Raw genomic sequence first — 16,215 nt, forward strand, 5'->3', positions numbered from 1 at the left:
CATTCAATATCACCATCCTAGAAATTCACTCTAAACTGACTCAGCTAGTTATACCTGTCCACTTATAAATGAATTATAAGCTTTCCAACATAGAAAGCAGGTGGAGTCAGTAAAATCACCTTTTAATACCTGTTCAGTTAGCACAAATGCTCCCCAGGGCTTTGTGCTCTCTCCATATCAATGACTATGTTTCCTAATGGTATCGGGACTATATTACTTAGTTGTTTGTATGTACACAGAACTGTTGCACTGGAGATAAATCCCTTATGTGTCCAATCACACTTGACCAATAAAGTACCAACTCTTTACATTTCTATTCTATTCCATTCCCATCAGCTGCTAGTATGTTTTAATCAGGAACCTTTGAATCTAATTGTTGCAAAATCTCTTCCTGTCTTGCTTCCTCAGAGCAGTGAAATACTACATAAAACTCCAAGTTGATATTTGGAAAAGTTATGTGAAAGTTAATATAGGTAAGTTTAGTACACCAATGGCACAAATAACAAGCTGGATTAATTATGAGAGGTTATGTATAAAGAACAACTAATAATGCCCTATGAGCATTGATACATATAGCAAGGAAATATAACTTTAGTACTGCAAATGTAAAGAGAGCATGATTTGACAGCAATGCCAACAGTATGTCACAATAGCTGTACCCTTAATAAATCTCAAACATGGAACTATTGAAATAACAGTATTACAATCAAGTAAGAGACCAAGTAGTCAGATCTTCCAACAAAATGTTAGAAATATGTTCTTATTTGTGATCAGATAGTTACTGGAAGTATGTCTTTGCTGCTATTCAGCTAATTCCCGTATTTAAGAAGCAAAATGATAAAAGGTTGTAAATTATACTAAGACCTATTATAATAAATAAAAAATGGGGAAAGATTTAATGTAGCCTTCCTTTACTAGATGTCTGTTTTGGCCTTCAATTTTCAATAATTCATCAGTTAGTATCAGCAAGGAAAAGGTGATAATCAGGATGGTACAGCAATTACTGCTTAGAGAAGGCTGTAAAGTGGTTTATAAATTTAAGTGCTATTGCTATTGCTGTGGTACAGCAATTACTCTAAAACATTTAAGAGAGTGACTGCCTCAAACAAGGATAATATTTATTGTATCAAGTTTGGAATCAAGTAGCCAGAATCCTGGGTACTGAAATGTTGATGCTGTACTAACACTATAAACAATAGGATAAATAGCAGGATAAAAGAAGATTTGGGAGCATCTATTAGAATAAAGAGGAAAGTAAAGACAGTAACTTAGGTCCCATGTAATTAAGGTGACTATGCTTCTGCATTACAGCAAAACCTAAGCCGGGACTTCAGTACTACAAACACAACTCTCTTCCTATAAAAGGAAACATTTTTTGTTCCAAATTACTTTCCCTCTAAAATGGAAGAGTTATCTGATATTTGCTAAAAATTATCATTATCTTATAAATATTAAGGATCTTTGCAGAGAGTGATAGAATCATCTTGAATTTAGTAGTCTTTGCGATAAATATGGTAGATTATAAAGAATGTATGGAGCAAGAAGTGAACCATGTAACGTACCAATTAAATTCATAGCGCTTTACCTAAGGTAGCAACAGTACAGCTTTGCTCAAGTCTCACACACACATTATTAGGCCAATCCTGAACAAATGAAATATGTTGTCTCATATTGATGTCAGATGTTTATAGCATTGTGCTAAATCCAACCTTATACACTCATCATGGCTTGTTATCTCTTCTTGACAAATACATGTAGCAAACTGGATTTTTCCTCAACAATTCTACTACCTTTGGGTGGACTGAATATTACAGAAGTTCCTTAACTTTACAGTTTTCAAGAAAATATTTAATAAGAGCAGAAAATAACAAGAAAAACAAAAAGTCACCAATTCTTTGGTTATAGATCTTGGCTATGGCAATTCAGCCAAATTCTTGGACAGCAAAATTGTATACACAAAAATTTAAATCAAAGTTTTTATCATGAGAGAGAAAACATCCCCTCCCATGCAAATCTTGCCAAGTACATGCTGCTGCTTTGGAAAAACAAAGAAAAATGTTCAAAAAGCTTCTCTCTGCTTGATCATTCTGGCTGAATGTGCATGCTGTGCCATTTTTCAGATAATGGAGGGGAAGAAAGTCCAGCAGCTGTTCTTGGCTACCGTTTCCTCTCGCCTTTTTGTGTTCTCTTCTTCTCTTTCTCCTTGCGTTCTTGCTTAGTCAGCTTGTCTTTCTCCCGCTGAAGTTTGTCCCGCTCTTTCTTTTGCTGGGATTCATCACGTAGATGTTCTCTCTCCAGCTTACGAGCATTCATAACATCTTCCAGGTTTGTATTTTTGAACAAGGCTAACAAGCACAGAGTTGAGAGAAACAACTGTTTTGAGCAATAAAGTTCTGACTTTGTCTAAACATACTTGCAACAGAGCCTTAAGCCATAGAGTATAAAAGAAAAACCAATTCCACATGGCACTATGGAAATGATATTTAGCATTCAAATCTCAATTCAGACTTGCATTTCTCAGTGAGGAAAATGTAACTATTCCTTAATTTACTAGTTTATTCTCAAGAGAAATTAAAAAGAAAAAGATGCAACAGACATTATCAAGAAAATAGCTGCAGCAGCATGATCTATACCTAGTCAATTAACCCATCAGGAAGACATTGAAGAAAGCTTGAATAGCTTACTTACAAGAAAATCTTTCTTATAATAATTGAAATAAAAGGAAATCCATTCTTCTTTACCCAAGATTCCCTCTATACTCTCAACATTCTTTACAATTTTATACCATTAGCACAATATACTTCTCTATTATTATTCCAAGAATGATCAAATGTAGCTTCAAGGACCATCCTACAAAGGATACATTTGTTAGAAGCAATAGGCATTGCTGCTGCTCCCAAATCTTCATGTACATTTACTTCAGTGTACTGAGTTAGGATAATGAAATATTGGGAATATGGACAAGTGTACTAAATGCCTATGTAAGATACTTCATGACCATTGGCCACCATGAAAAAAATAATTAAGAGACCAGAAATAATCTTCCATTCCCTAATGAAATAATCAGAAATATTTCCCTGTAGTTTTTCTTCCATCAAGGATGGCAATATAGCTATCTTCAACCTCCACTCGTTCTTGGTATCTATTAACCAGAGATTTTTTTTTTATTATAAATATTTTTTATTTCCATTTTTCATAACACACACTCACATGTATACTATACATAGCCCGTATCATATAGTATTAAATAATAATTACATCAGTTCTCTTGTCAACAATGCCCAGAAAAATAGAAACCCATTATAGCTCTTCTGCTCTCCATACACCTCTCCATGTTGATTTTTTTTTTAAGCCATGTGAGCTTGGGATATAGTTTTCTGAACTCATAAAAAATCTCTGGTGGAGAACCAGAGATTTTTTATGAGTTCAGAAAACTATATCCCAAGCTACCATGGCTAAAAAAGAAAATTTCACATGAGTGTGTTTAGTCCATGCTAAAGTCATTTAAATTATTTGAAGTAGTTTTCTACTTACTTCATCCTTCAATAATATTATGGGTGATGAGTATATAACCCTTATTATTTCTGGCATAATCATAACGATAGCATCGTTAAATAGATGGTAAAATAAGGAGATTCTTCTTTTCTAATTAAACCACAGTTGGTTATTAGTTATCCCTGTCCAATCATTAGGGTGTATCTTTGCTCTGACCTACATTTAAAGTTCTTGCGTACATTCTACTCTAAATTTATAACACAGATCAGGTTATAACAAAAACTAGCTAACCAAAGAATACCATTCACCCTGAGTCACTGAATCAGCCAGTTAAAGACTAGACTCTTTCAGAACTTGCAGCAGAGAAAGGATATTCCTCATCATCTGTTACTTCAGCATATTGTGCCAGGAGAGCAGCTTTCTGAAGTGTATCCTCCTTCAAGACCTCTTTAGGTTTCACAACAATTTGTGCCTGCTTTTCAATTATGTTTGTGATGGCTCGGATATCATCTGGGAAAGAAAGCAAGAAAAAGTAATTATTAAGTCCACCAAGAAGTTTTTGTTTTTCTTGCATGTGAACATGATGCTTTCCAGAAGTCATTATTTCCTCCAATTTGAATGCATGTTTAAAGTCAAAATTATAACAATAACTTATTACAGCCTCAGATGAAATAAATTAAAAATTCCAGCAAAATAAAACTATTAATAAAAACAAAAACAATGTAAAATAAAATGAAATAGAGTAAATGTATAATACGAGACTGCCACAGGTGAGTACCTATGTCATGAAATCAGAACTGGAAAAAAAAATACAAAGGGGATAAAAAGTATTTTTTGCAGTGAAAATCATACAAAAGTATCCAAATCCACACAGCATCTTGACTACCACAAAGAGTGCCATTAATACCTTCTTTCTTCTCGCTGATTTCAATATCTTGGGCCTCTGACCATTTTTTAATTATTTCTTTACAAACTTCTTGTAATACATCTTCATCCTGATCAGGAACAGAGAAATTATTCAGTTGAATCCAGAAATCTTATCTAAAATAAATATAAATATATAATATAATATATTCTATACGCTCTGAAATCCACTAAGATGTAAATTTTATGCAGTTTTTATGTGTATAATTATTACATTACCAATGGTGAAAGTTTGGCTTAATTGGGAAGCTCTTAATGATAGTTGATGCCAAGTTATCACAGATGCTGATCATTTAGTGAAGGAATCGTTAAAAACAATTATATTTTAGACTATGGACCAATTTAACCTTGTTTCCTAATAAAAATGGAATCATTTGAATTATCGCAGGAGAACAATAGAACAAATACATATAGGACTTACCAGAACAAGAGAATTACTTAGAATTTTGTGAGTCACAATAAAGTATTTTAAAACAGTTACATAAAGCAGACAGTAAGCTACGAATACAGGTCCCACTTATTCAATGGAAATACATTGATACAGGATTTGTAGGCATTGCCAAAAATAAGCTGGCTTTTTTTAGTGGAAAGCAAAGAAAACATTCTTAAATTGTAGTCCTGTGACATAAGAGACTCAAAAAGTTTGAGGCAACCAAAAAGACTAAACCGGTTCTTAAAGTGAGTGGTGTTGATTTCTAAATTGATTTTTAAATAAATAACATTTATACAGTTCCAATCTCAAAAAGTTGAACTATTTTCTTGCAGATATGTTTCCAAGATAGCAGCCAAGTTTCTATTGTTTGTTCTCTTATCCTTTAAACATAAAAAGAAATGCAGTCTTGGCTTAATTTTCTGTACCCTTTTTAAAGCTAATAATTTTATTACTGTTGCAATCTTACTATTAACTGCTACTGTAGTTTATGGCACATTATAAGTATAACTTGTGGTTGCAACAATAACGTAGTACATTAAGGGCTTTTCAAACACTTAATACAATCTTGACGAACTTGATGCCACTATCACAGAGCCTGGTTGTTTAGTGTTCAGAAGCGAAGAACATATTTGTAATGTAAGGAATGAGGATGTTTGATAAGAAACAGACTGTTGCTTAAACCCATTCAGAAAACACGAGGAAATAAACAAAATTTGAACCCAGATTTGAAAACATAACTTGTCAACTCGGAATACTTTACGGAATAATTGAATAAAGATAAAAAATAAACTACACTCGGTTGCAATACACCTAAATACCTAGCTGTTCCTGGAATTCTTCATGGACACTTTGGGTATATTTTATACATACGAATAAATATATATTCCCAAAAGCCAAGAAAGATACGAAATCCATTTAGATAGTGTCATACGAGGGGAAGGAAAAGAGGGAGAGGAGGGGAGGAGGAGGAAGGGGGGAAAAAATAGCTTACGGAAGCCTGTCAGGACTAATTGGCCGTCATTCTCACGGTTCCCCCGCAGCCAAGGCCCCTGCTAGACCTTCCAGCCGCTCTGCATCGCACTCCGCTTCCCTTAATACGCCTCGTATATATCCACCGTATACATCGTCCATCTAATCCAAGGGCATCGAGACGACTCTCAAGCCAAGGCTCAAAGCGCAGGGCGCCGCCCATCTGGGTCATAACCCGTTCGAAATAGCAGCCGCGGAATTAATATACATGCGCAGTGCTCCGGCGGCGGAAGTTCGAACGAAGTGTACGGATTGGAGGTGTACGCTTCGGGAAGAAAATTAGCTTTTGAGCGGGGATAACTCTCACTAGAAAATAGTATGAGTATAACCATTTAATTTAGCGGCAATCGGGTATCAAAAGATTGTCTCCAAGGAAGTAGCGACAAGTAGTAGGATTAACAGATTGAGTTGGAAGGGACCTTGTAGGGTCATCTAGCCACCACCACCTCGCCCAAACAGGAGATTTGTGACAGCTGGCCAATCCAGTCTCGTCTTGAAAGCTTCCAGTGATGAAGACTCCCGGAATTTCTGAAGGCAAGCTGTCCCATTGGTTGATTGCCTCTCCCTCTCAGAAAATTTGTCCTTATTTCCAGGTCGAATCTCCTTGGCTCAGTTTCCATCCATTATACACTTAGGAAGTTTTCTCTTTAATTCCAGGTGCTTCTCTCCTTCATTAGTTCCATCATTGCTTTTTTGTTTTGCCTTCTGGTGGTTTGGAAAATAAGTTCCCCCTTCCATTCTTTATGGGACAGCTCCTCAAATACTGGAACACTGCTATTATGTAACCCCTAGTTCTTGCTCCTAGACTAGCCATATCCAATTCCTGCAATCGTTCTTCATATGTTTCAGTCTCCAAGCACTTAATCATCTTAGTTGCTTTTCTCTGCACTTTTTTCCAAAGTCTCAACCTCTTTTTGTAATGTGACCAAATCTGGATGCAGTATTCCAGGTGTGGTCTTACTAAGGTTTTATAAAGTACCAATACATGATCTTGACTCTATGCCTCTGTTTATGTAACCAGGGATTGCATTAACTTTTTTGTTGCTGTTGCAATTGCTGGCTCATATTTAAATGATCGTCCCTCTTTTTCAGCAAGGTTTCCCCTAATTTGTACTTGTACCTTTGGTTTTCCTTTCCTAAGTGTAAAATCTTGCTTTCTTTTACATTAAATTTCATTTTGTTGGATAGGGCCCATGTTCAAATCTGCTTTTATATTTTCTAAAACGCTTAAACCTAGTTCTTCTTATAACTGGTGCATCTGTACAAGTACAGTACTAGCAAGTACTAAACAAATTAGACTGCTTATTTTTCTGCTAATCTAAGGACTGATAGGAATTGCCCCTCTAATGGAAATCTAGATTATGTAGATATTGAAAAGCACACTAGAATTACAGGCTCATTCAAGTCAGAGAATATAAGATACATACTGGTATCTACCTTACTGGTAGTATATACTGTAGTTCACTCAGAATTTTAACTAGAAAGAGATATGGGATGCAATGATTAAATGTCTTTTTCCAAATGTGAATATCAGGTGAGATCTACATCTAGTCCATCTAGAAGTGCTTAATTACTGAACTGCTTTCAGATCTCAGTGCAAAAGTCTGGATCATTAGATAGCCAACATATTATATCTTTTGCCATCTAGTGTTCATCTGGATTTTTGCAACCCAGAATAAGTGGCTATATTTTCAGCCCCATGGGAAGCAGAACACAAAATACCCATACATTTAGCCTACATATTGTATCAATTTAGAAAACAAAAACATGTGAAGAACAGTTGCCGGATTTGGGTTTGGCTAGTGTAGATAAAGAAGGACTGGATGGAGGGGGAAGATAGCAGTATTCAGTATTTGAGAGGCTGCCACAAAAAGGGCAGGTGGTCAATTATTTTCCAAACCACAGAGGACAGGACTAGAATAATGGATGGAAAATAATAAAGGAGAGAAGCAAACTGGAAATTAAGGAGAAAGTTCCTAACACTAAGGGCAATTACCAGTGGAACCAGCTTGCTTTCAGATGTTATAGGTGTTTCATCATTGGAGGTTTTTAAAAAGCGAAGGATAGTCACTTGTTGAAATGGTATAGGATCTCCTGCTTGAGTTGTGGGCTGGAGTAGAAGACCTCCAAGGTTTTCTTCTAGTTGTATTTTGATTTGTGTGTGGCTATATACCACTAGTATTCAAACAATACCCCAGGATTAATGAGAATCCCAGGAGTTCCACATGTCAGTTTCTCTTATATTGTAGGAAATGTATTATTACTTTGTAACAATTTGTACAAATGAAATGTATTACATGAAAGATATTAAATGGATTGCAAAGTGATTTTTTACAATGAGAGAGGTTCTATGGGTATGTGAAGATTGAAGTCCATTGGCTCATATGAAAGACTCTGATGAAAGAAATGTCCTTCTGGGTTCAGCTCCAAGTGTGGAAAAAGACACTGGACATGGAGGCTGCTTGGAAAGATGGTTTATTGGACCATGGCTTGAGCCCTGAACAGAAAAGGTGATCACATGCTTCAATGTTGGTGGAGAAGAAGAGAAGGGCTGAAGGAGGGCTTGCTAGGCTTTTTATAACCTGTTTAGTCCCACCTCTCTGTTTCCTGTTCCTGTGTAAGAAATGTATTCTGATTGGTTGTCAGACTCCCAGGGGGCCATGCAGGGGCTACTCTCTAGGCTGTGTTTTGAATCCAGGTAGGGATGAGTTCTCAGATGCCATGTGGTCAGTTGAGTAAAGGGCCAATATTATCATGCTTTCTTGTAGCTGCTGGTGAAGTCTTTATTATGTAAAGTGGACTAGCTTGGCTGTCTTAATGGCCCATTATCAGTGGGGATGGGCAGGAAGCTGCAGGCAACTATTCTGTCTTTTAAAACATGTTTCTTTCTTTTCACATCCAGAGAAATATTCTGCCTTTTCAATATTTCCTAGAATATTTCATTTTTCTGGGAGAGGGCTGGATGATAACTTCCCACAACTCTGTCACAAGACTCTGTCACATTGGCTATCACAGATCATTATAGTTATTTTATAAATTTAGATTACAGTGGTACCTCTGTACTCATCGTCAGTTGGTTCCACGAGATGCAGTGAGTACTAAATATAAGTACCAAATATTTTTTTTTCATAAGGAATAATGTAGATAAATTTAATGCGTTCCCAAACCAAAGACAATGCACATTTTTAAGGCAATATAAAAAGAGAAATAAACTTAAAAATGAACAAATACTTAAATAAAATAAAACTTCACTTTACCTATAGTGCTGAGGGACAAAGCACAAAAATACACAAAATAACCATAGAGCTAAGATAAGACTGCAAGGGATTGTGCATAGGACAAGAGCTAATGTCTCTTGTCCTATGACTAACACATCACCTTTTCTTTTGGCTGGAAAGAATAGTGAATCACGACACTGACAGCTTGCATGTTGACTACCAAGCTAATGACAAGTACAGGGATTTTCTTGTCAAAATGAATTGAGTACCAAATTCGATTAGTTTTAAAACAGTTGAGTATTGAGGTAGAACTGCAGCAGTAATTCTTTAGGGTTTCACACAAGGAACTTCACCTTACAACCCAATATCTTTTTAAATTGATACTTGCAAATTTAGTACATGTTATTTCTCTGCTAAATAAAATTTGGTTTCTAAATTGAGTAGTTGATTCTCAAGCCAATATCAATGAACCATGTGCTCTTCATCATAATCCTCAAATAGGTAAACTATAATTCTGCATATAAAATAATCGCAAATCAATGCAAAATGGGTGCAATATTTATTTATTTCTCCTTTATTATTTTTACAAAGAATCAGGCAGCAAATTTATCCAACACACCTTCTTACTCCTATTTTCCCCACCACAATATTTCTGTGAGGCAGGTTGAATTGAGAAAGAGAAAGAGACTGCCTTCAGAAGTTGTGGGTGCTTCAACACTAGAAGCTTTTAAGAAAAGACTGGACAACCACTTGTCTGGAATGGTACAGGGTTTCCTGCTTGAGCAAGGGGCTGGACTAGAAGACCTCTTAAGATCCCTTCTAACACAGTTATTTTGTCACTCAGCTACGATTTTCAATTGAATTTATTCCAATCACTTTATTAAAAACACAGGTGTTTTAGGGAGAGGGAATAAAAACTATACATTTAAGGATGAGTTTTCTCTAGCGAAGTCATTCCATGCTTTTAATTCTCTGTCCCCCCCCTCCCTCTCCTCCCCCTTTCTCCCTTTGGTGCTGCCAAGCGAGCTTCCTATTCCGCGGCGATTCCCTTGTGTCTTTGCAATATTCCATGCCTCGCCTATTTCCATACCAACTATTTTGGACCTTCCCGACTACCGTAGTTCCCAAAATTTACTACAGATCATAGAGGCAGAAATTTTAAATTTGATTCATTGGCTGTTTCAGGCAAATTCAAATTAGGTATGAAGTTTACCGAGAAAGATAAATTTTAAATGTAAGTAGGACTCTTATTTGTAAATATCGTAAAATTAACTGCTACTTCTAAATATAGGATATTCTCGGTTCAAAGCTTTCACTTTTCAGTAACATAAAAATAATTTTCCCCTTTATATTCTTTTGCAAGTTAAGTCTAATTGGGTTGCTGCTAGTCACTGTGGAGTAATAAAATAATATAAAGTGTTTATATTTTACTGAAATAGCCCACTAGGGGGAGCTATACCACGTGGTAATGGCGGAGGGAAGAATATGTAAATGCTTGAGAGGAGAACAATGAATTGTAAAGGGAGTGGCTATGAATTGAGCGGGAAAAATGTGATTGCTTGATTGGCCAGAAGGATGCCAAGGGCTAATTGCTAAAATTGTATTCCAAATAAGGTAAAAGATAGGGTAATTATTGTCTCTGATTGGTCTGTAACCACCCTCGTCAGGCTAGCTGACCAGGAGTAGGAGGAGTTAGGGAGGGTATAACTACTGTTTCACTTTCGAATTTGGTGTGGCTCTCCTTTGTGACTCAGGTGAAGTCAGGGTGAGACCCACCAGCGCTTTGCAAACCGCTTTCAAATTAACTCTGATTTATTTTGGAAAATAAAAAGGAACTTTATTTTTCTACTCCGAACCTCGTCTTTGGAATTCTTTAAAATTCTACAAACAAATTGGGGGCTCGTGTCCGGGATTCAATCTCTTGCTGGGCTCTAGGGGGGTCTCCCTTGGGTGCACCCCTCTCCGAATTTGAGAGGAGGAGGAACTACCTAGAGAACTGCGGAGCTCTTGGAAACCCGTAAAAATTGTGCGATAGACGAGTAGTAGGGGGAGTTGAATAAAGGAAAAGAGGTTGAATAAAGAGGAAAAGACGGCTTGGAGATCGACCGGGAAACATCTGTGCACAGAACCCTGAGTGAGTACCTGGTAAAAAGGCACCAGAAACACGCCAGGGCGGTCACGGTTAGAGTTGTGTGGTGAGAATCAACAACGGGGGCTGGGAAAAAGTCCTTTTGAGGGGTCCTGGGGGACCTGCAGGACGGAGTGAGTGAAGGGGATATTGTTGAATGTCCGGGGACGGTGACGTGTGAGTTTGGAAGGGTTGTTGAGAGGGACATAGGAACACATACTCGGGAGAAAAGTTAGCCACCAATCGGGAAGATGGGTGGTGGAAGTTCAATTAAACCAAAAATGAAGTGTGTAAAGAAAATGAGGAGGAATCCCAAACTTAAAATCAATCCAAATGGCCCGTTAGGCCAGATATTGGCTGGGTGGGGGTCCCCACCCTATAATCGAGAGGTTTTAAGGCTGGGATTGACTAAAGAGAATATGGTAAATCTGTGCTGTTTTATTTGGTGGGAAGATAATAATATTGAGTGGCCACGAGATGGCGCTGTAAATTATTTTCAATGCCGTAATCTGTATGATTACGTGAAACAAAAACAATGTAAGAACTTAGAGAATGAGTTAGATTATGCTTTATTGTGGAACCCAGATCTTTGGCCTTCGGAAAGAATTTTGATAGCCAAGTCTAAAAATATTGAAGAGATAGAAGAAGATGAGAAGGAGGAGACGAGGAGAGATTTGTTAAAAATTACATCTCCTCCTCAAGTTGCTGCTCCTCCCCATATAATATGATACATATTCAAAATCCCCCGCATCCAGCCAATGTGTTAAACCCCCCCTTATACCCTGAAATGCCTGGAGGAATAAGCCAGCTGACTCCCAGCCAATGGCTCAGTCCTTCTATGCCAATTTTAAGCCCCCAAATGGTGGAAAGAAACACAAGTAATCCCTTTGAAACATCCAATTTTGTGACCCCACCTATGCCGGTTTTGACCAACTCAGGACCGTGGATTCCAGGCAAAAGGGAGGTTTGTAGGGGAAATGAGCTAGCAAACGTGAGGAAAGATTTAACAAGGCAGATGGAGGAAGAGGAACTAATTAGACAGCCTCCTTTGGATTCCACACAAGAAGGAGAACAAATTAAACAATTCCCTTTAAGGGAAACCCCGAACGGAAATGATCCCAATGGGGTTCCGATCATAACATATGTACATGAACCCTTACGATCATCCGAAGTACGGGCATTTAAGAAAGAAATGAAAAGTTTTGTTGAAGATCCCCTGACCGTAAGCGATCAGTTGGATGCCCTATTAGGACCTAACGTTTACACCTGGGATGAAATGCAAAATATAATGAGAACTTTGTTTAGCCCAGAGGAAAGAAATTTAATTAGGACAGCTGCAATGGCAATTTGGGAAAGGGAGAATCCGGGAGTACAAGGAAATCAAGTCAGAGGGGACATTAAATACCCATTAGCAAGGCCAAATTGGAATAATAATGATGCAGAGGGAAGACAGAATATGATGGATTTGAGATCAATAATCATAAAAGGAATGAAAGAAGCTATTCCACAAGCACAAAACATGACCAAAGCAGTAAATATCAAGGGAAGGATGAGGACCCGGCAACATATTTGCAGCGTCTTAAGGACGGAATGCGTAAATATGCTGGGGTGGATCCGGACAATGCTCTAAATATCCAATTGGTGAAAATCCAGTTTGTTACCAAAGCCTGGCCGGATATTGCTAAGAAATTACAGAAGAGGGAAAATTGGACCACGGAAGCTATGGAGGTTCTGTTAAGAGAAGCACAAAAGGTTTATGTAAACAGAGAGGAAGAGAAAGTGAAGAGAGATGGACAAAGGGCCAGCAAGATGATGGCAGTTGCAGTAAGGGAAGTGATGCAAGCGGAGAAAAGGGAAGGAGAAAGGAGTTGGGCGCCACGTGGGCGAGGGGGAGGGACTGTTGGATGTAGAGGTAGGTTTGGAATGAGGAATCGGGGTGGAGCCACCAGAGGGATGATGAGAGGAGGGGCAATGGGTGAAAGAGGAACTTGCTTTCATTGCGGCAGGATGGGGCATTTTAAGAGAGAGTGCCCCGCCCTGATCAGAGAGGAACAAATTAATAGGCTGATGGAAGAGGACGAAGACATATACTAGGGAAGTCAGGGGCCCCTCATTAGGAGTTCCCGCCGGGAGCCCTTGATAAATTTGGAGGTGGGAACCCAGGAATATACCTTCTTAGTGGACACTGGAGCATCTCGCACCTCTATGTGTGTGATGCCAAAGAGGGAAAAATTGATGATCAAGCAAAAATAAAAGTTAGTGGGGTAAAGGGGGAAGCTTTTAATGTAAAGCAGTTAGAACCAGTGAAAATAAGATATGGGAAAAATGAGATCCGGACTCTAAAATTATTGTATGTGCCTGAAGCAGGAATTAACATCATGGGAAGAGATCTGATGTCTGCCTTGGGAATTACAATAAGCTTTGACAAAAGTGAAACAGTTTATGTTCTAACAGAAGAGAAAGAGCAAAAGATCGACCCTTTAGTTTGGGTGCAACCGGGAAATAGGGGTGGGTTAGAGATAGAGCCTCTAAAGATAAAATTGAAACCCAATAGTGAGATAGTAAGCCAAAACAGTATAATATTCCGATGGAAGGAAGAAAAGGTCTTCAACCAGTAATAGACCAACTAATAAACGACGGATTATTAGAAGGGACTATGTCACCTTACAATACCCCTATATTGCCTGTGAGAAAACCAGATGGTACTTACAGGATGGTGCAGGACCTGAGACTTTTAAATAAAATAGTAGAAACCAGACATCCGGTAGTCCCAAATCCCTATACTATCTTGAGCAAAATACCTGTAGAACACCGCTGGTTTAGTGTAATAGATTTAAAAGACGCTTTCTGGTCCTGTCCTTTAGACAAAGACAGTAGGGCTCTATTTGCATTCGAATGGGAGAACCCTTTCACTGGGAGGAAACAGCAGTATCAATGGACAGTGTTGCCTCAAGGGTTTACAGAATCTCCAAATTTGTTTGGACAAGTATTAGAACAGACCTTAGAAAAGTTTAAGTTACCAAAAGGAATAAACATGATCCAATATGTAGATGATCTTTTAGTGTCAGGCAAGAAGAAAATAGATACCGAGGAAGGAACAGTGGCTTTATTGAATTTTTTGGCCCAACAGGGTCTGAGAGTAAGTAGAGGGAAACTTCAGTTTGTAGAACCAGAAGTGAAATATTTGGGACATTTAATTAGTCAGGGCTCAAGAAAGATCAGTGCTGAAAGAATTCAAGGGATTATAGAACAACCAAGGCCTAAAACGCAAAAAGAGTTGAGAAAGTTTTTAGGATTAATTGGATATTGTAGGCTATGGATAGAAGATTATGCCAAATGGACCAAAGGATTATATGAACAGTTAACTCAAACAAAACCATTTAAAATTGGGTGGACCAAGGGGTTGGATGAAGACTTTCAGAGACTTAAGCACTTGTTAGTCAGTGCCCCAGTCTTAAGTCTTCCCAATTTAGAGAAACCATTTCACCTTTTTGCGTCAGTGGAAGGAGGGACAGCCCTGGGGATTTTGACACAAAGTTGGGCAGGGCAAAAGAAACCAGTAGCATATCTGTCCGAAAACCTTGACCCTGTAGCTCAAGGATGGCCCACATGTATTCAAGCCATAGCAGCAGTAGCGTTATTAGTAAAGAAGAGTGAAAATCACAATGGGAGGGGCGCTAATTGTGAGCAGCCCACACCAAGTGAGAACATTGTTGAGACAGAAAGCTGGGAGGTGGTTGACTGATTCAAGGTTGTTGAAATATGAGGGTATGTTGCTGGATCATGCTGACCTAGTTCTAACAACGGACTCGGCATTGAATCCAGCACAGTTCCTCAATAAAATTAATTCATCAGGAGGGGAAGAAATTGAACATTGGTGTAGTGAAATAGTGGATTTAGAAACAAAAATTAGGCCGGATTTACAGGATACCCCTTTGGAAAAGGGAGAAAGATGGTACATTGATGGTTCTTCACGAGTGGTGGAGGGGAAAAGGCAAAATGGGTACGCTATAATTCAGGAGGGCACGTGGGCTCTTTTGGAAGGGGGGAGGTTGCCAAACCATTGGTCTGCACAGGCAGCTGAATTATATGCCTTGAAAAGAGCTCTCATATTGGGGGAAAAATCAAATTTGACGATTTACACCGACTCTAAGTACGCCTTTGGAGTGGTGCAAACCTTTGGGAAAATCTGGAAGGAGAGGGGGTATGTGACAAGCCAAGGGAAAGACCTGATACATCAACAGTTAATAGAAGAAGTATTATCAGCCCTTGTATTGCCACATAGAGTTGCAGTGGTGCATTTAAGGGCACATCAAAGAGGGGATGAAATAGAGAAACAGGGAAATAGGCTGGCGGACCAGGAGGCTAAAGAAGCAGGCATGAATGAAGTCATTGAACAGATCAAAGTTATGATTCCCCATGTGTATGAAGTGAAAGAAATACCAATTTTTAATGAGAAGGAGGAGAATAAAATTAAACAAATGGGGGGAAAGAAGAATGAAGAGGGGAAATGGTGGTTACCAGATGGGAGACAAATCCTCAATTACCCCCTAATGAGACAAATCTTTGAGAGATTACATGAGGGGAGCCATTGGGGAACTCAAGCTTTGATTGATGAAGTACTAAAGAAATATGCAGGAATAAAAGTTTATACTGCCGCGCAACAAGTGACCCAAAAATGTATAATTTGTCAGAGGGTAAATCAAAACCAATTAAGGGAAAAACAAAGAGGAGGGAGGCCTTTAGCGCTTTATCCTTTTCAAATATACAAATAGACTTTACTGAAATGCCACAAGTGGGAAGATATAAATATTTGTTGGTTATTATAGATCATTTAACAGGGTGGGTGGAAGCCTACCCATGTTTTGATGAAACTGCTAGAACTGTTGTCAGATTAATCTTAGAGCATATTATACCAAGATATGGAGTGGTTCAGAGAATCGATAGTGATCAGGGAAGACATTTCACGGGGAAGATTACTCAAGGAA

General features: G+C 38.2%; 1 protein-coding gene across 1 annotated transcript; it reads right to left on the reverse strand.

Annotated features, from left to right (window-relative positions):
* Positions 1-1,611: 1,611 nt before the first annotated feature.
* On the reverse strand, positions 1,612-6,064 carry CCDC43 (coiled-coil domain containing 43). Its single transcript, XM_032238276.1, has 5 exons — positions 5,879-6,064; positions 4,403-4,490; positions 3,870-4,005; positions 2,864-2,922; positions 1,612-2,345 (listed from the first exon to the last, which is right to left on the reverse strand). The coding sequence occupies exons 1-5, from the start codon at positions 5,981-5,983 to the stop codon at positions 2,158-2,160; spliced, it is 576 nt and encodes a 191-aa protein (XP_032094167.1). The 5' UTR covers positions 5,984-6,064; the 3' UTR covers positions 1,612-2,157.
* Positions 6,065-16,215: the final 10,151 nt, after the last annotated feature.

This window comes from Thamnophis elegans, chromosome Z (assembly GCF_009769535.1).
Source record: "Thamnophis elegans isolate rThaEle1 chromosome Z, rThaEle1.pri, whole genome shotgun sequence".
In the NCBI taxonomy this organism is placed as follows: domain Eukaryota; kingdom Metazoa; phylum Chordata; class Lepidosauria; order Squamata; family Colubridae; genus Thamnophis; species Thamnophis elegans.